Source organism: Octopus sinensis, linkage group LG9 (genome assembly GCF_006345805.1).
Source record: "Octopus sinensis linkage group LG9, ASM634580v1, whole genome shotgun sequence".
Lineage (NCBI taxonomy): Eukaryota > Metazoa > Mollusca > Cephalopoda > Octopoda > Octopodidae > Octopus > Octopus sinensis.
The window spans coordinates 73,867,156-73,888,268 of NC_043005.1; the positions used below are offsets into that span (position 1 = coordinate 73,867,156).

General features: G+C 36.3%; 1 protein-coding gene across 1 annotated transcript in view; it reads right to left on the reverse strand.

The window, feature by feature from the left end:
- LOC115215444 (centromere protein I-like) overlaps positions 1-20,202 on the reverse strand; it is a 46,827-nt gene extending 26,625 nt beyond the window's left edge. Inside the window, exon 1 of the mRNA XM_029784607.2 lies at positions 20,182-20,202. Coding sequence (XP_029640467.1) covers positions 20,182-20,202 — 21 coding nt within the window. The remainder of the gene's footprint in view (positions 1-20,181) is intronic.
- Positions 20,203-21,113: the final 911 nt, after the last annotated feature.

A 21,113-nucleotide genomic window follows, 5' to 3' on the forward strand; every position in this document is an offset into this window, starting at 1 on the left:
AAGACGTCACTGAAAATAGGAAAGAGAAGAAAAATGAGGTTGAGTAAGAAGGGTGAGGAGAGAGAGGAGAGAGAGAGAGAGAATGAAGGAGAGATGATGAGATTGTTAACAAGGGAAGAAGAGAATGAAAAGGAGAAGAAAAAAGAAATTAGAGATTAGTAAACTGAAAAAGTAACATGGAGAACAGAAAAGTTAGACACGATCTACTTACCTTTCTATCTTCTTTTATCTATCAAGCTATCTACATCCGTAACTGCCTATCTCTTTACATCACTACCGACCGCTCTATCTACCTGTCTGTCTATCAATTCCTGCGTCAATCTATTTAGCAAACTATCTCTATAACAAACCTGTACACCTGTCTACATACCTACCAACGTAGCTATCATCTACTCACATACCTTCTATCTATCTATCTATCTATCTATCTATCTATCTATCTATCTATCTATCTATCTATCTGTATTTCTATCTATCTATCTATATTTCTATCTATCTATCTATATTTCTATCTATCTATCTATCTATCTATCTATCTATCTATCTATCTATCTATCTATCTATCTGTCTGTCTATCAGTCTATCTGTCAGTATGTATTTATGTCTGTATTTCTGTCTACGCACCTACTTAACTACTTTGTCTATCCACCTATCTACGAATCTATCCTTCAGCACACCTAACAATCTATCGATGTAACTACCAACCTATCTACTCGTATCTATCTATCTATTTATCTATATATCTGTCTACCTTTTTCTTTCTTTTTTCACACCCTTTATCGGTATGTTAGTTTGTAATTTTATGCATCCAGATCTTTACGTTTAGATGAACAGACAGACAGACTGATAAATAAGCTTCTTTATTGGCCACACAGGGCTGCACACAGATGGGACAAGTTACAAGGTAGAGCTTTTCTTTTGGGGGATGAAAAAACAAAAAACAAAAGAAACAACAAAAAAAGGGGGTGGCGTAGGTTTTCGATCAAGAGGGATCGTAAAAGGGAAGAAAAGAACAAAAAAATAAATAAAATAAAAAATAAAAAATAAAAAATAAAAATAAAAAAAAGAAAAGGAAAAGGAACAAAAGAAAAGAGAAATGAAAAAAGAAGAAAAGAGGGGAAAAAAGGGGAAGAGGAAAAATAGATAGATATAGATAGATAGATAGATAGATAGATAGATAGATAGATAGATAGATAGATAGATAGATAGATAGATAGATAGATTGCTTTAAGCAGTGGGCAAATTTTGTTGTTATTTCTAGCGTATCGAAACGGTGTACAGACCTCTTTGGTGTCATTGCTGTTGTTTTTATGATGATTGTATCGTTATTTAACCCCGGAAAAAAAATTAGTGGACTTGTATTCATCCATATTGACGGACATAATTTTATTTCAAAATTTCAAGTTTCATTTTGTAGATATATGCGATGTGTGTCAGTGTGTATGTTGTCGAGCCCACCATTTTCTTTTTCTCTTTTTTTCTTTTCATATTAAATTCCGGTATAATCTTAATCTATATACTCTGAAAGGTATTTGCAGAAAATTTCATAAAAAAGAAATTACCCATTTTTCTGAAAGTCATGAGGAAACAAGGCTGATCCCAATCCTAACCCTCACCCTCGAAAAAGACCTTTCCATCAGATTCCTATATAATCAAAATCTACAACCATCTGATGTAAATTTGTAGTAAATTCCATTTTATAAAAATATCCATTTTTCTAGAGGTTATGAGGAAACAAAGTCGCGGAGAGCACACTTGTGTAGTAGATATGCCATGAAATCTTCTTCCAGTCACACTTCATAGTTTTAAGAAACGGAGAGAAACATTGAATTATAGAGTCCTAGGTACGTTATGCCCAGAAGAAAACATGTGATCGTAAACTGCTAGAACGTCTTCCATCATTTTTCTTCTTCAAACAACTATTGTAACGTTTTCTTATATTATTGGAATAATTCTTACCGACGCAAATTGACCTATGAAGTTTAGATAACTATCCTAACTTCTCGTATCAATATTTCTTCTTGACTAAACACAAGGTCCTTACTTTAAGGAAGAAATCAGAAGTACCAGCGTCCAGACATTTCTTAAATAAAACATAACGGCTGGCCTCAAAAGTTCAGATGTTTTTCTTTTCTTTCATCTTTTTCTTTTCTCACAAGTTATATTGTAGATGTGGTGCCATTTTCTTTTCTTTCTTTTTTTAATGAGCCCTAGGGATCATAAGGCCTGTTACTCGGTTTCCATAACATATAAGTGACCACGATCACAACACTATCTCTGATTGGGACGCCGATCCATTGCAGGATTCGAGGCCAGAAATTTTTGAGGGGAGGGGACAAGTCGATTACATCGAACTCAGTACCTGACTGGTACTTTATTTTGTCTACCTTGAAGGGATAAACAGCAAAGTCGATCTCGACTGAATTTGAACTGGATATGTAAAGGACCGGAAGACATGTTGCTACCCAATTTTTCCGACGCGGTAAAGTTTCTTAGTTCTTTATTGCCCACAAGGGGCTAAACATAGAGGGGACAAACAAGGACAGACAAACGGATTAAGCCGACCATATCGACCCCAGTGCGTAACTGGTACTTAATTTATCGACCCCGAAAGGATGAAAGGCAAAGTCGACCTCGGCGGAATTTGAACTCAGAACGTAGAGGCAGACGAAATACCTATTTCTTTACTACCCACAAGGGGCTACACACAGAGAGGACAAACAAGGACAGACAAACGGATTAAGCCGATTATATCGACCCCAGTGCGTAACTGGTACTTAATTTATCGACCCCGAAAGGATGAAAGGCAAAGTCGACCTAGGCGGAATTTGAACTCAGAGCGTAGCGGCAGACGAAATACCTATTTCTTTACTACCCACAAGGGGCTAAACATAGAGGGGACAAACAAGGACAGACAAACGGATTAAGCCGACTATATCGACCCCAGTGCGTAACTGGTACTTAATTTATCGACCCCGAAAGGATGAAAGGCAAAGTCGACCTAGGCAGAATTTGAACTCAGAGCGTAGCGGCAGACGAAATACCTATTTCTTTACTACCCACAAGGGGCTACACACAGAGAGGACAAACAAGGACAGACAAGGCAAAGTACACCTCGGCGGAATTTGAACTCAGAACGTAACGGCAGACGAAATACCGCTAAGCATTTCGCCCGGCGTGCTAATGTTTCTGTCAGCTCACCGCATTGACGTACGTTTAACGTTGGGTAGATGCGAAGTCTTGATGTTCACACGCACCGCTATCTCCAGGAGTATTTTTGTGGCTTTATTGTGAATCGATTAGTTTCAAATGACGAGGAACTTTCATTTGTCTCTACATAACTTGGTTTAGCAGTTTACATTGCGAACCGATTTCTTTCACTGGCATTGATATGGCGCTAAAGAATTGTAAGCAAAGTGTTTAATGACTGGCTACACTCACATGTTTGGTTCTTAAATTATACACACTGGAAAGGAAAACTTATATGTGGTGGAATTTGAACTTCTTCGACAGACAACATTAAAATATTATCGTGTATTTTAGCCCAGCAGTCTATCATTTTTGTCACGTCGCCATTTTTTATTTTATCACAGAGCATATATATATAGTATAAACTACATCTCGTCACTTTATTATCCAACCCCATTAAACAGTCTAAAACAGTTAGAATAAATCGTTACGAAATAAGCTTTGAAAGAAAGGAGGGAAGACTGAAAGAAAGAAATAAACAAATAAACAAAAACAAAGTATGAATGGAAGAAAGGCGGAAATATAGGAAATAAAGCATCGAAGAATACGAGAAAAAGAGGAGAAAAAAGGAATTACAAAAATAAATAAATAAATGAATAAAAATTGGGTAGATAAGAGAAATGAGTTGAGGGCTGAGGGCTGTTTTTGAAATAAAGAACGTTGTCTCAGCATCAAAATAAATTTAGTGTAGCTGACATTACAGCTAATATCTGGTGTTGTTTAGTGTGGTTTGGTGTCGTCTGATATGATTTGTAAGCAATATTAGTGATGTAATTTTATAGCAAAGTGATATAACGTAGAAAAACTGCATCACTTCTGTTGGTCATATAACATCGCTTAATCACTGTAAACAGTTGTAAGAAGACAGGTTACACCATTTCGTCTAAACATATTTTTTTACCATGTTATGTTATTTTATCAGCAACTTTCTGTGTATTTGTCTCTTTTCTTTGAATTCCACTAGATATATTTTTCTTTTTTGTTTGTTGCTTTTCTTTTCATTTCATTTTTCGTTTTCTTTTCGCTCATTTATACGCCCCCCGCATGTACACAAAAAAATACACGCAATTTCATTCGCATAAACAAATATAAATATATTCATTCATACATACAAACATTCTCTCACACATGAGCTTATAAATAGCATACATACATATGTAAGAATGCATATACATAAATGGACATACACACACACATATATATAATATTATATATATATATATATATATATATATATATATATAATATTATATATAATATATATATATATATTATATATATCTATATATATATATATATATATATATATATGTACGAGTGCGAACACGATATCTTTAAGATATCTTTAAACCTGTTTTACATTGATTTTATTCCTATGGTCTATATGCATGACTATACGCATGACACATATGAAGTGAAAACACTGGCAAGTCATGCAATATGAAGGAAAACATAAACTAGACCTCTAGATGAAATGCAATTATGTTTAAAAGGTGTACATTTATAAGCAATGAAAGATTACTGCCTAAATGCAGACAATGAATCTCTATTTGTATCTATGTGTGTGTGTGTATGTGTACGACCCCACTGTCCGGCAGTCACCATGATAGATCGGTAGCCACTACACATATTTTTTTCTCTCCTTGTTTCTCTCCTTATTTTTTTCTGTGTCTCTTTCTGTAGAAGAGCGTAGGCTCGAAACGTAAAAGGCTTTTTCTATTCCTGAGCGTTATACTAATACATCTGTTTGTTTTGTACACCACCTGTCTTCGTCTTTTGTTTTTTTTCGTAAACTCTCCATATATATATATATATCTTTTACTCTTTTACTTTTTTACTTGTTTCAGTCATTTGACTGCGGCCATGCTGGAGCACCGCTTTTAGTCGAGCAAATCGACCCCGGAACTTATTCTTTGTAAGCCCAGTTCTTATTCTATCGGTCTCTTTTGGCGAACCGCTAAGTGACGGGGACGTAAACACACCAGCATCGGTTGTCAAGCAATGCTAGGGGGACAAACACAGACACACAAACACACACGCACACACACATATATATATATATACATATATGCGACGGACTTCTTTCAGTTTCCGTCTTCCAAATCCACTCACAAGGCTTTGGTCGGCCCGAGGCTATAGTAGAAGACACTTGCCCAAGGTGCCACGCAGTGGGACTGAACCCGGAACCATGTGGTTGGTAAACAAGCTACTTACCACACAGCCACTCCTGCGCCTGCACACACACACACACACACACACACACACACATATATATATATATATTATATATATATATATATATATATATATATATATATATATATATATATATATTGTGAAATAGAAAGATGAATAATCTTGTTGCAGATTAATCAAAAGTTTAACCGATACCTTGGTAGCAAAAATCACAGCAGAAGACAGCACGGTTGGAGGTACAACCTATGGTGTTGCAACCGTGCGTTGGTGCGGATAATTGAATTTTAATATTTCTTCAATTCACTATAAATTATATATATATATATATATAATATATATATATATATATATATATATATATTATATATATATCGAGAAAAACATGTTTTAAATTTCTGAGCGAGATAAATACAGTAACACTCCTGAATAGTAATTTTATATGCCAACATAACCTGGCAGTCTTATAAAGGACGATGTTAATGTTGTTTTGGCCCCATCTTTTCCAGCTGTCTATCGACACACAGTTTGTGTCCGTATATAGCATTTGCAAGGGAGGTCATCACTCCCATCTTTAGTAAATTGTATATACAAACACAAACTGTGTGTCAATATCCAGCTGGAAAAGATGTTTTCCTGGGGCTAAAGCAACAGTAACATCGTCCTTTATAGGACTGCCACGATATGTGAGGATATAATAATTACTATATAGGCGCAGGAGTGGCTGTGTGGTAAGTGTCAGCCTGATTCAAAATGGTATGATAACTACGGGCTCTAGTTGAAAAACTGTGACACACTGACATTCGCATTTATCATATTATTTATATTTTATTATATCATATATAATATATATATATATATATTATATATATATATATATGTATAAGGGTGAAAAGGAACACCGAGTTGATATATATGAAAAACAAGTAAACAATAGAAAATGCTAAAATAATTTTATAGTGAAAACATTTCAGTACCGGTTTCGGTCATTTTGAGACCTTTTCAACTGTAACGATTAAATATAAAATTTAGAAAAATTAGAAGAAAAGTTTTTTAAAAGAATATTTCTATAGTAGTGTCCAGATTTAAGTGGCATTCTGCCTTTCTCTGACTCCCTTGTTTGCACTTGTGTGTTCGAGGTATTTGTGAGTTCTTGGTAGGGTAGTAAGGGAAGGCTGGTGAGGAAAGGGGGGTGGGAGAATCTGGGAGTGCCTGAAGGTCGTATTTTGAATGTCAGTGGCGGCTGGCAGTCTCAGTTCATTCAGGAGAATATTTATATTGACAGGCTTGTTTATAGAATTAGCGTAGGTGTTATACTAAAAAACATTAGTGACAAACTTAAGGGGTGGAGAAGAAGAAGAGAAGAAGAAGAAGAAAAGAAGGAGAAGGAGAAGGAGAGATGACGATGATGGTGATGGTGGTGATGATTATGACGACGATGATGATGATAACGATGATGATGAAGAAGAAGAAGAAGAGAAGGAGGAGAAGGAGAAGATGGTTGGTGATGATGGTGGCGATGATGATGATGCCGATGATGATGATAACGATGATGATGAAGAAGAAGAGGAAGAAGAAGAAGAAGAAAAAACAGAAAAGGGAGAATATGATGGGTGTAATATAGCTATGAAGGGCTGATTAGTAATGGATTCTATGGAGTGTAGTATTTGTGTGTGTATATATATTTTTTTTTTTCTTTTATTCTAAAGTTGAGGTATATTATTGTTTGTCGATGGAATATAGCCAACAACAACTCCCCTTCCTCGATATCCTCATTAGAAAGCTAATAATATAATAGAAACAGACATATACTATAAGCCTACAGACTCTAAGCAATATCTTCCATTCAATTCATGCACCCCAGACACACCAGATGAATATCCCCTTCAATCTAGCAAAAAGGATATGCACTATAGTCTCTAAACGCAAACACCAGAGACACACTACTACAAGACTAAAAGATACCCTAATCACCAGGAACTATCCACCTTCACTTATTGACAAATGCATTCAACGTGCCCTTCAACTTAACATCAAGGAACTGAGACATCCCAAATCAAGAAAAACTTACAACCAAAGCCTTACCATACATCTCCACAACACAACCCTCCAATAACGAAGCCTTCGACACCATCCTCCACACATACCCCTCCTAAAAAAGACCACAGAATGAACACAATCCTCCAAACACACACGATCATAAAAAGCAAAGACAGCCTAGATCCATGAAATCTCCTTACACAAGCCCGAATTCACTCTTCAACACAGAACCGACAGTAAAAAAATGTGGAAGACCCAATTGCGGGATATGCGACTATCTAATCGAGGGTTCTGAGTTCTCCTTCAACAGGGACAACGTTTTACCGTGAAAAGCAACTTCACATGTGCTTCGGAGAACCTAATATACTCACTAACCTGCTCCGGTGTCAAGAGCAGTACATAGGCCAAACAAAAAATGGTTGCGTAAACGAATGGCCCTGCACAGATCCCAGATAAAAATTCCCCAAAACAGAAAAATAGCTTTTAGCCAACACATAGATACTTGCGCCAACAAAAAAACACCACTTCAGAATTTTCCCCCTCTACTACCAATTTAGGGACGATACAACCTCGAGACAACGAATAAGTAAAGAAAATCTCTTTATTACAAAATACAAGCCACTTCTTAACGGGTATACGACAAACAATTAATATACCTCAACTTTAGAATAAAAGAAAGAAAAAAAAAAAAAAAATATATATACACACACAAATACTACACTCCATAGAATCCATTACTAATCAGCCCCTTCATAGCTATATTTACACCCATTCATATTCTCCCTTCTCTGTTTTTTTCTTCTTCTTCTTCTTCCTCTTCTCTTCATCATCATCGTTATCATCATCATCATCGGCATCATCATCATCGCCACCATCATCACCACCATCTTCTCCTTCTCCTCCTTCTTCTTCTTCTTCTTCATCATCATCGTTATCATCATCATCGTCGTCATAATCATCACCACCATCACACATCGTCATCTTCTCCTTCTCCTTCTCCTTCTTCTTCTTCTTCTTCTCTTTCTTCTTCTTCTTCTTCTTCTCTCTCCACCCCTTAAGTTTGTCACTAATGTTTTTTAGTATAACACCTACGCTAATTCTATAAACAAGCCTGTCATATAAATATTCTCCTGAATTGAACTGAGACTGCCAGCCGCCACTGATCATTCAAAATACGACCATCAGGGCACTCCCAGATTCTCCCACCCCCTTTCCTCACCAGCCTTCCCTCTACTACCCTACAAGAACTCCAACTACCTCGAACACACACAAGTGCAAACAAGGGAGTCAGAGAAGGCAGAATGCACTTAAATCTGGACACTACTATAGAAATATTCTTTTAAAAAAACTTCTTCTAATTTTTCTAAATTTAATTATTTCATCGTTACAGTTGAAAAGGTCTCAAACTGACCGAAACCGGTACTAGATGTCACTATAATTTATTTAGCATTTTCTATTTTTTTTACTTGTTTTTTCTATATATATATATATATATATATATATATATTATATATATATATATATATATATATATATGTACGTATGCATGTATGTATGTATGCATCCACAAACACACACACACATCATATGCTTGTCGTATAAAAATTTACAAATTACAAATATATCTACAAATGTATATGACATGGACATGCTCATTTTTCTTTCGCTTTTCTTTCTTTTCAGTTTGGTTCGTTGAAAGGTGCTGCGCCAAGATTCATCTCAGACAGTCCGAAATCTGATCACATGCTTACACAAACAAGTAAACGCGTACATACAGTTCTCGATACTTACACAAATATATGCAAATATATATATCAAACGCATACTTAACCGCAAAACATTTCAATTATCAGTTAGGATTAATTCTCTTGAAAGCCAAGGTTTCGTAACCGATCACCCGTACCGCGCTTCATATACACAGAGTCAAGTAAATTTGCATAAAACCACCTTTCTATAATATGTAAACATAAAGCTTCGAGCATGTAACCTGCTTCACATGTTGCCAGTGATATTCATTGAATGTCATATCAATTAACAATAAGAAGCTAAAAAAAATTACACGAGGAAAATGTTACAATGTTAGTCATATGGATCGTTTAACGAATTATGAGCCAGACACGTCGCTTTTCAGGTTTAGATGGTATGTGTTTGTGAACAATAGCGCCGTTAGATATAGGGATCCAATAGGTCAGTCCGGTTCATTGCACAGTGTTTTCCTTGCAAGTCAAGCGACCACGTAACTGTTCCAGCTGCGATGTGTGATTGTGTATGAGTAAGTGTATAAATATATACACATGAACATATGCATGTATGTATATATATATATATATATATACATATGCATGTATGTATATATATATATATATATATATATACATATATACATATATACATATATACACGCATGCACATGCAGTTATATCTTGCAAAGTTGAAGCTTAAATAAATCCCATGCATACATATGTAAAACACACACACACACACACACACACACACACACACACACACACACACATGTATATATATATATGTGTGTGTGTTTGTGTGTGTAGATCTAGACATATACACATATAATCCAAAAGAAGGCAAAGAGAGAGTCCAGCGCCATTTCACGCAAAAGTTACATGTGAATGTGCGTTATATGAATGTGTGTGTATGTCTGTATATGTGTATATTTATATGTGTATAAATATATATGTATGTCTGTCTGTATGGATGGATGGATGGATGAATGGATCTTGGGATTGAATTAAACTTTTCTCTCACAGAATTTAAACCAGTTACAAACAACATGGCAAAGCTATTTTAACTCAAGGCAGCTCTTGGGATTTGTGGATAACTGGGTTGGATCGTGTGTATATATTTCTGTGTGCATGTCACTTTAGTAAATAAGTATGTATGTTTGTGTGTGTGTGTCTGTGTTTGTGTCTGTATCTGTGTGTGTGTGTTCCACACGTATATATGTTAGTACGCGTATGTTTAGCATGGAGGCGCGGAGATTTAGTGGATAGGATGTTGAACTCATGATCACAAAACTGCGGTTTCGATCCCTGGACCGGGTGATGCATTTTGTTCTTGAGCAAAACTCTTCATTTGACGTCCTCCCCCCTCCGGTCACTCAACTCGCAAAAATTAGTATTCTTGCAACGGACTGACGTCCTATCCAGTGGGGAGTATATACACCAAAGGGTCCAGGAAACCGGTCCTATGAATCTATATAACTGGTGACGGAGCTTTATCTTTATGTGTTCGCCTAGATACCTCAAATGGAGAATCCCTGGAATGTTTGACAAAAATTTCACTGCACCACTAATCAATCATAGTTGAAGAATATTCATCAGTTTGTACTATTCTGTTTTGGAAGAACCCAGCATTTCTAAATTATACTGTTATGTAGCCCAGTGTGCTTACGTTAATAGGCACAAATAAAAATATATAGTCAGGTTAAATAAAAAATATTTAACCTGACTATAAGGGCTGTAAGCTGCTCATTAGCTCTACACAGATGGTCATCTTTTCCTCAGCTTTGATACGACGCGCAGTTACGCGAAAATGAGAAGGATCTGGTTTTTCACACCTACCCCAAAATTTCATTTTAAAAATAAACAATCACATCATCGAAACCTTACAACTACGAGATAATGCATGATTAATTCAAAACAATGCGAATAAATAAGCATTACAGTTGACAGAGAAATTGTAACGCTAAAGGGTTAAGTATAACTTTTTTTATTCTCATTTGTCACATAGAACACTGCGAATGGGGATCCAAGAGAAGAACCCATAGCCACGCGATTCCACCATGAGCAAGCACTCATCCAACGAAAACGAGACGTACTTGTGTGCCCATGAATTTGCAGCTTCCATGGTTAAATTGAACTTTGTGTATTACATTGTCGGAAGTACGTTCTGCGGTTTTGCTAGTTTGCGATTTCGTATTCATAAAAGCTTTCATTCAGATACTTTTGAAAAGACAATAGAAGTTGTTTTAAAGTTGTTTCCGGGCACATTCGGTGGTTTTATTAAAGGATGTGTACATACCTTATCCAACATCATGCCAATATGTTGTACTGCTGGAACTTTGGCTAAAAGACTTTCGGCATTTTTATATTTACTATAACGCCCAGTGAAATTAGCTTAAAGCATTTAGTTCAGCTTATCTCCGAACAAATAAGCTCTACTCACACACTGTTAGTACATAAACAGTCATTGCTGTATGTATATGTATGTGTGTATACATTACGCTATTTTGGGATTTAATACACTGAGATTGCTATGTACGTAATTAGAGTGGAGTGTGTTTAATTTAGATAGCAACTTCCAGTCGACATCATCACCATCATCATTGTTTTCATCGTCGTTATCGTTGTTGTTGTTGTTTTCGTCATCATCATTATCATCATTACCACATAATGCGGCAAGCTGGCAGAATCGTCAACACACCGGGCGAAATGCTTAGCGGCATTTCATCCGTCCTTACGTTCTGAGTTCGAATTCCGCCGAGGTCGACTTTGCCTTTCATCCTTTCGAAGTCGATGAAATAAGTACCAGTGGATCACTAGGGTCGATGTTATCGTATAGTCCCCTCCCCAACAATTTCATGACTTGTGCCTATAGTAGAAAGGATTATCATCATTACCACACCACCACCACCAACAGCACTTCATCACCGTCTTCGTCGTCGTCGTCGTCGTCGTCATCACCACCACCACCACCACTACAACTACCACCACTGCCATCATCATTGGCCTAGTTTCGAGTCATCGGGCATAAACCCTTTTTTTCCGTTTCAACATGGATGCACACCCTCGTTCAGAAAGGCTTGAATGCCATACATTCTCATCATCAATGTTTAGCAGACAAGAAATATATGCTCCAAAACCTTCCATCTTCCGCTTTCAGGCAAAAACCACATATTGGATTTGTGGTAGATACGTAATATATCTCGAATCAGTGGATCTGCTTCCTCCAGTGTCATATCCCAATTATAATCATAATCGTCGCAAAAAAAAAAATTATGTGAAAAAATCGCCGAAAACAATTGCAGTAATGAAAACATAGGGATCCAAAATTTCAGGGCTGCAGATCCAGATTCGGCCGGAATGTTTTTAATTTACTCACAGATTTGGCGCTTATATTATAAAAACTGTTATCGTACAAAAAATTTACCTCAAAAAGTCACGTAAAAAAATTGCCGCAAACAGTCACAGTAATGAAAAGTTAGAAATTCAAAATTTCAGGATTGTGGGTTCAGATTCGGCCCGGAATGTTTTTAATTTATCTACAGTGTCAGCCTGATTCAAAATGGTATGATAACTACGGCCTCTAGTTGAAAAACTGTAACACACTGACATTCGCATTTATCATATTATATTATATTTTATTATATCATATTAAGGCGGCGAGCTGGCAGAATCGTTAGCACGCCGGGCAAAATGCTTAGCGGTATTTCGTCTGCCGCTACGTTCTGAATTCAAATTCCGCCAAGGTCGACTTTGCCTTTCATCCTTTCGGGGGTCAATTAAATAAGTACAAGTTACACACTGGGGTCGATATAATCGACTTAATTCGTTTGTTTGTCCTCTCTGTGTTTAGCTCCTTGTGGGTAAGTAAAGAAATAGGTATTTCGTCTGTCGTAAAGTTTTGAGCTCGAATTCCGCCGAGATCAACTTTGCCTTCCATCCTTTCGGGGTTGATAAAATTAGTACCAGTTATGTACTGGGGTCGATGTAATCGACTTAATCCCTTCCCCTATAATCTGAGGCCTTGTACTTCCAGTAGGAAGGATTTATTAAAGTTGAAAAAGTGTGATACACTGACATACACATTTATTATATTAGATATGTTTAATTTTAGGGAAACTTTATTTCACTTAAAGTGTATTTCGTGGATATGTGTGTGTGTGTGCGTGTGTGTAGTGTTAGAAATAGTGTAGAGATATTGAATATTGAGAAAAGAGGAGGTCGCCAGAATTTTGGAAAAAGAATTATTTTTATTTAGTCATTATTATTAGCGCTTTCGTTGGTCTTCGACCTTGTCAATTAAAATTGTGAATGTACAAACAGTTTGTTCATTTATATAAATAAGGTGGTTTTTTTAATTTTGTTTAGAAGAGGAGGACATTGATTTTATTTTGGGTTTTTTTTTATGAGGTTCCAGGACAATGGAGATAGATAGACAGACAGACAGACAGACAGACAGACAGACAGACAGATAGATAGATAGATAGATAGATAGATAGATAGATAGATAGATAGATAGATAGATAGATAGATAGATATGCTTCTTTACTAGCCACAAAGGAAACAAATTACAAAATAGTGCTTTTGGGGGGGGGGAGAAAAAAAGGGGTCGTAGGTTTTCGATCAAAAGGGATCGCAAAAAAGAAAGAAAACAGAAAAATACGATCAATAGGGATCGTGTATCACAGAAATGTCATGATGCAAAGTGTAAAGGGGCAAGTAGATAAGGTCTATCCGCGGAAAGAAAAACCTACGGAAAAGACCACGGTATCATGTTATAAATACTGGGGCAGAATTGGGGCAGGGACATGTTTCGCCATGATAGCTCGCTAGCCACTACACATACTATATTTTCTCTCCCTGTTTCTTTCTGTGTTCCTTTCTGTGGAAGAGCGTAGGCTCGAAACGTTAAAGACTTTTGCACATACCGAGCGTTACACTAATTCATCTGTTTGCTGTATACACCACCTGTCTTCGTCTTTTGTTTTTTTCTGAATTCTCCCTATACGTGTGTGTGTGTGTATGTATGTATGTATGTATGTATGTATGTATGTATGTATGTATGTATGTATGTATGTATGTATGTATTAAAGAAAGCAAAAAATAAAACAAAATAGTTTTCAGTACGTCGACGACAGGAATTTCTGTCAAAGTTGAGCATCATTTCCCTGTTTCTCTCACATACTTATTCTCCCTCTCTCTCTCTTTTATTATTACTCCCACTGCCACTATCAACTCTGCTACTTTTAATAAGACATCATCAACTCTCCCTAAATTTCTTTGTCTCTCTTTCTCTCCCTCTCTTTTTATTCCTCTCTCTCTGTCTTCACCCTCCCCTTCACCGTCTCTATGCCTACTATTACTTTCGCCCCATCATGAGGAATAGTAGGAGTGTCATTGAATAGTGAAAGAGGGGGGTCTAAGCGTGACACACTGATACACAGAAATTAGTCTTCGCATTTATTACATTATATATATATATATATATATACACACACCTAATACATAAATATATATATATATATATATATATATATATATATATATATATATATATACATACACATACATACATATATATGTTTGTGCGTGTGTGCTTGTGTATCTGTGTGTCTGTGTGTGTGTGTGTTTGTGTGTGTGTATATGCGATGATTTTTGTTAAGCAGCGTCGATTTTTACAATTCTGTAAATAATACTAGTACTTTATAAGCTTAAAACGAAATGACTAAAAACAATAGTCTAATAATGGGGCATAAAAGCACTGGAAGAGGGACACAAGTATGGGACACGAAGCAATACCTCTGTGTTTTCGTGACAAGTGTGCTAGTCAATTACACAACGTACAACTACGCTTCTTTCCGTCACATTTAAGAACCATAATTAGTTCGTAGTGTTGTTGTTGTAAACAAACTTGCATGTAAACTAACTTTCATAATAAACAAACTTTTTACTGCGATGGTTTTTGTTAAGCAGTGTCGATTTTTACAACTCTGTAAATAATAACAATAATAATATTTTATAAATCTTAAAGCATATAACGACCACCGCACAATGACTAAAGAAAATAGTCTAATAATTGGGCATATAAGCCCCATGTGTATGGGAAAGCCTACTTTTTTTCTGTAGAGGGCTTATAAGTCGCATTATAGACTTTCTTTAGTCATTGCGCGGTGATCGCTTGTAAGCTTTAAGCTCATAAAGTACTATTATTATTATTATTCTATGTTTGACTTTTGCTTTATGTCTGTACAAGTTGGCTCCAAGTCTCACCCAGAGACCTCAAGAGACAACAGGTTGGAAGTTCTGTGCCATATATTTGGGGGGTTTTTTTGTTGTTTTTTTTTGTGTTGTACTAGTGAATGTCTAATACATAAAAAAATAATAATAATAAAAATAAAATAAAATTTTAAAAAATTAAATAAAAAAAGTTTGTTTTAAACCTTGGGATTACATAGAGAGTATTTTGCGTAGGATATGAGCAGTTCCCATGAGCACTATCTTTTACATTTCTGCCATTTTGGGGTTTCCTGGTATCTGAGTTAGGTAGCAATCAGTCCCTTTCGCTATCATTCCCAGGGCACCTATGACAACAGGTATTGTTTTAGTCTTCAGCTTCCACATTTTGCTGATTTCTATTTCAAGATCTTTATATTTGCTCAGTTTTTGGTAGGTCTTGACAGACACGTTTATATCGATTGGGACAGTCATATCAATGAGGAGGCATGTTCTTTGTCTGAAGTCTTTCAATATGATGTCTGGCCTATTTGCATCTATCTTCCTGTCAGTTTGAATGGTGAAATTCCAGAGGAGTGAGATGTGGGCATTTTCAAGCACTGGAGGTGGATTGTGTTCCCACCAGTTTTTTTCATGGGGCAAATCCAGGTTTTTGCAAATTACCCAGTGAATATATTGTGCAGCTCTATCATGCCTACTGAGGTACTCTGTAGGCGCTAGAAGACTGCATTTGGAGACAACATGATCAATGGTTTCATTTTGTTGTCGGCATACACATGTTGGGTTACTGCCGTTCTTTAATATGTTGGCCTGGTAGTTTCTTGTTGGTAGGCATTGATCTTGAGCTGCTATGATAAACCCCTCTGTTTCAGATTTTAAGCCAGAGGCCATTAGCCATTGATGGCTCAGGGCTTTGTCGATATCTGCACTATTCGCTCTCTTTGGGTATTTGCCATAGAGAGGTTTTTCTTGCCATTTATTATTCAGACTATCTAAGGCCGCAGTTTTGGCACGGGTTTTCATGCGCCTAGCTTTTTCTGTGCTTGTTTCTTGTATGTCTATCTCTAATTCCGAAATTGGTTGTATTCGGAATTCACTTAGATATTCCTTTACCTGTTTTGTGACTGAGTATGATGCTTTCTTGTTTTCATGTTTTGAGACAAGTTTTAACATCCAGTCCTCAGAGTTTTTCAGGTAGGTGTCTAGGCCAATTGTAGCAATCTTCATTGTTATTGCCAGTTGCAAAAGACCACGGCCTCCCTCTTTTCTTGGCAGATAGAGTCGTTCTGTATCTGCCTTAGGGTGGTGCATTCTATGCATTGTCAACAGTTTCCTTATTTTTCTGTCGAGCTGACATATTTCAGTAATTGACAATATTGAAACTGTAAGTCACGACTGGTATGGCTAATGCATTGATCGCTTCGATCCTGTTTCTTGCATTCAGCTCTGTCTTGAGTATTGCTCTCACTCTTCGATAGCATTCTCTCCTGATCCTTTCCTTCATCTCTGAATGCCTTATTCCGTTCCCTTCAATTACCCCTAGGTACTTGTAGCTCTCCGCTGGGTCTAGTTCTTTTATGACATTCTGCTGGTCAAGGTTAACGTTAGATGTTTCTGTCATTTTTCCTTTGATAAAGGTAGCTTTTGCACATTTATCGAGGCCGAATTGCATTCTGATGTCGTCACTGAATTGTTTGACTATCGCTAGTAAGCCCTTGAGTTGTTGGTCATTTTTTGCAAAAAGCTTTAAATCATCTATGTAAATGAGATGATTTATATTTTTATCAAACATTTTATACCCGTACTGCGCGTCATTGAGCAGCTTTGAGAGAGGTATTAAGGATAAACAAAAGAGGAGTGGTGACAGTGAGTCACCCTGGAAAATGCCACACGAAATTTTTACATCACCAGCATTTAGGGATTCATTGTCACTGTTCAGAATTAGTGTGGTTCTCCATGATCTCATATTATTATTATGACTATTATTATTATTATTATATTATTATTATTATTATTATTATTATTATTATTATTATTATTATTATTATTATCATTATTATTATTATTATTTTAGAAAGGATCGAGGTAACTACTTCATTTTGGTTGATATAGAAAGAATTGAGGTAACTCCTTCTGAAGATATATAGTCAAAATTAAAAGAAGAGTGCCATTGCTATCTAGCACTCTTCTTTTAATTTTGACTCTATATCTTCAGAAGGAGTTACCTCAATTCTTTCTATATCAACCAAAATGAAGTAGATTTACAAATTTATTGTTTGAACCAATTGAAGACACACAAGATGTGGAAATATCGCTCACTAGATAACAATGACACTCTTCTTTTAATTTTGATATCATTATTATTATTATTATTATTATTATTATTATATTATTATTATTATTATTATTATTATTATTATATGTGTATATATACATATAATATATATATATAATAATATGATATAATATAATATATATATATATCCTCCATAAATCCTAAATTTTATTTTATTTTAAAATTTATGGGAGCAACTGTCTTTGAAGAGTCATATTGTCATTGAATGCTCGAAATGAGGAGTAGATAGTCAACCGACAAATGATGAAGGGTCGTTTCTCTGTGTTAACTTATCCTGTTCTCCATTTTTTCACGTTGTTTACGTATTTCATGTTATTTACACCGTTGGCGACGTACTGTACCCATATACGCATATATATATATATATATATAATTATTAATAGTAGAGAAAATAAAATTTCGAGGCAACAGAGGAAAACAAACTTAGTTTAGTAATACTAAATCAAATTTCAAGATATATTATATATATCTAGAATTAAGAGACAGAACCTCCATAAAGTAATTCAATTAATAATGAAAGATATTATCTATAACAAAATATAAATTTAAGTAAATTATTAATATTGTACTAAAAATTACTATACTAAATAATACACATTAAAACGACGACGCGTGTTCTTATATATACATGTATATTGTATGTATGTATGAGTATATATATTCTGAAAAGTGCCATTTTAACACGTCTTGCTATAACAATTACTCTGTAGGTAGTTTACTGCCTCAGAATTTTGTGTTAGAAGTTTAAATGGAGGAAAATGAGATTCCTTTTCGTCATTTTATTTCAACTGAAAAAATAAAGCAAAACGCTGCAGACAGCAAAAAAATGATTTATATATGCAGATGATGTCATAGCTGAAAGGATGGTTCAGTGCATTTAAGGGTGAACATTTAGTTCTGAAATAGTTTGAGCGCGTGTGCGTGCGTGCGTACGTACGTGTGTATTTGTGTCTGTGTGTTTGTGTTTGTGCGTGTGTGTGTGTGTGTTTGTGTGTGAGTGCGCGTGCGTGCATGTGTGTGTGTGTGCGTGTGTTTGTATGTATGTGTGTATGTGTTTGTGTTTGCGTGTTCTGAAATAGTTTGAGCGCATGTGCGTGCGTGCGTATGTGTGTCTGTGTGTGTTTGTGTGCGTGTGTTTGTGTGTGTTCGTGTATTTGTGTGTGAGTGTGCGTGTGTGCATGTGTTTGTGTGTTTGTACGCGTGTGTTTGTGAGTGTGTATTTTTGTGTTTGTGTGTGTGCTTATGTGCATGTGTTTGTGTGAGAGTGAGTGTGCGTGCGTGCGTGTGTGTTTGTGTGTGAGTGTGTGTTTGTGTGAGAGTGTATGTGCGTGTGTGTGTATGTGTGTACGTGTGTTGCGTGTGTGTGCTGAGTAAATTCAATATCTATATATATAAAACTGTAGTTGTGTGAGTGTCTGTCCCCTTCGATTTAGATTCCTAACTACTCCCACATTTTGCGGTGCAGTTTAACCAAATTCGGGCATCTTATAGTCGTGATTCATATCGAGCCCGTCTGAGTATTAGAGCGTGTCTACGATGAGTCTACGATTTTAAAAATAATTTAACATCATTTTTTATTCCATTTTAATGCATAATTTTTCGTGTGTCGATGGCGGCGGAGTTGGCGTCTATGGTCACACCTGCACCTGTGTTCTCCCCCTTCTTCCCTCCCTCGTGAAGCTGTGGGGAAGGGAGTGTAATAAAATCAACGTCGTAAAGCGTTGTCAAGGAGTCCAGCGTTCTTTTAGAACAACGACTTCATGGCTTGAAGACACCAAAACAGAAATGGCTAAGAAAGCCCGAATTGGCATCTAAAAGGGAAGAAACTCTCTAAAAATGCTTATATAGTTATTTCCCTTACAAACCCGAGCAACGCCGGGCGATACTGCTAGTTCTATATATTCAAGTATTTAGTTATTCAGTGTGAATTATCTTAAGACTGAGAGGGTATCAGAACGTTTATTATTTGCTCTCATCGTTGTACATTTTCATGTTTTTGTCGTTTTTCAAGCGAAATTATCAAAACGAATGATGGAGAAAGAGAAAGAACACATGACTCGGGAATCCCAACTAACAACAGTATATTTTCATTGCAAGAAGACATAATATTCCAGCGCACTGCATTAAGGGGTAAATGAAAAGCTTCGTCAGCCACCAAATGAAATCATTCTAGTGGCGGACGAGTTATTTTCACATTAGGTATCCCATCATCATTATTATCACCCTCGTTGTCATCATCATCATCATCGTCGTCGTCGTCGACATCATCATCATCATCACCATCATCATCATCGTCATCATCATCATCATCTCATCATCATCATCATCATCATCATCATCATCATCATCAACGGTCATTGTAGTTACCGTCGTCACCAACGCCGTCATCGTTTTTGTCATTGTTGTCGTCGTTGTCGTCGTCGCCATCGTCATCATCATCATCAGCATCATCACCATCATCATTATCGTCATCATCATCATCGTCGTAGTCGTCGCCGTCGACGTCATCATCATCATCATCATCATCATCATCATCATCGTCATCATCATCATCATCATCATCATCATCATCAGCAACATCATCATCATCATCAACATCATCATCAACGGTCATTGTAGTTACCATCGTCACCAACGCCGTCATCGTTTTTGTCATTGTTGTCGTCGTCGTCGTCGTTGTCGTGGTCAGCGTTTTTATGAGTGGAAAAATAATCATTTTTACAAGTTTCCATCATTAAGCTACATTGGACAATGTCGTCTGAGATATACTGGAAGATGAGATATATTTTACTTAAACTAAATAAATGTGTTATATATGCTAGCATAATACGCTCGGAAGACTGTTTTTTAAAATGTACTTATATATTCAAAAACATGCACACACACATATATACATGTATACATACACAGATACACACACACATATATATATAGACACATATATATATAAAGGCGGCGAGCTGGCAGAAACGTTAGCGTGCCGAGCGAAATGCCTAGCGGTATTTCGTCTGTTGTTACGTTCTGAGTTCAAATTCCGCCGAGGTCGACTTTGCCTTTCATCTTTTCGGGGTCAGTAAAGAAAGTACCAGTTTCGCACTGGGGTCGATGTAATCGACTTAATCCCTTTGTCTGTCCTTGTTTGTCCCCTCTATGTTTAGCCCCTTGTGGGCAGTAAAGAAATATATATATAGACACACACATACACACTATTTTATTGAAGCTGTAAAACGTTTCACAACCGTAACTCGGGGTTTCACGTGACTGTCCATCAGACAGTTGTAATACGGACTAATAAAAAA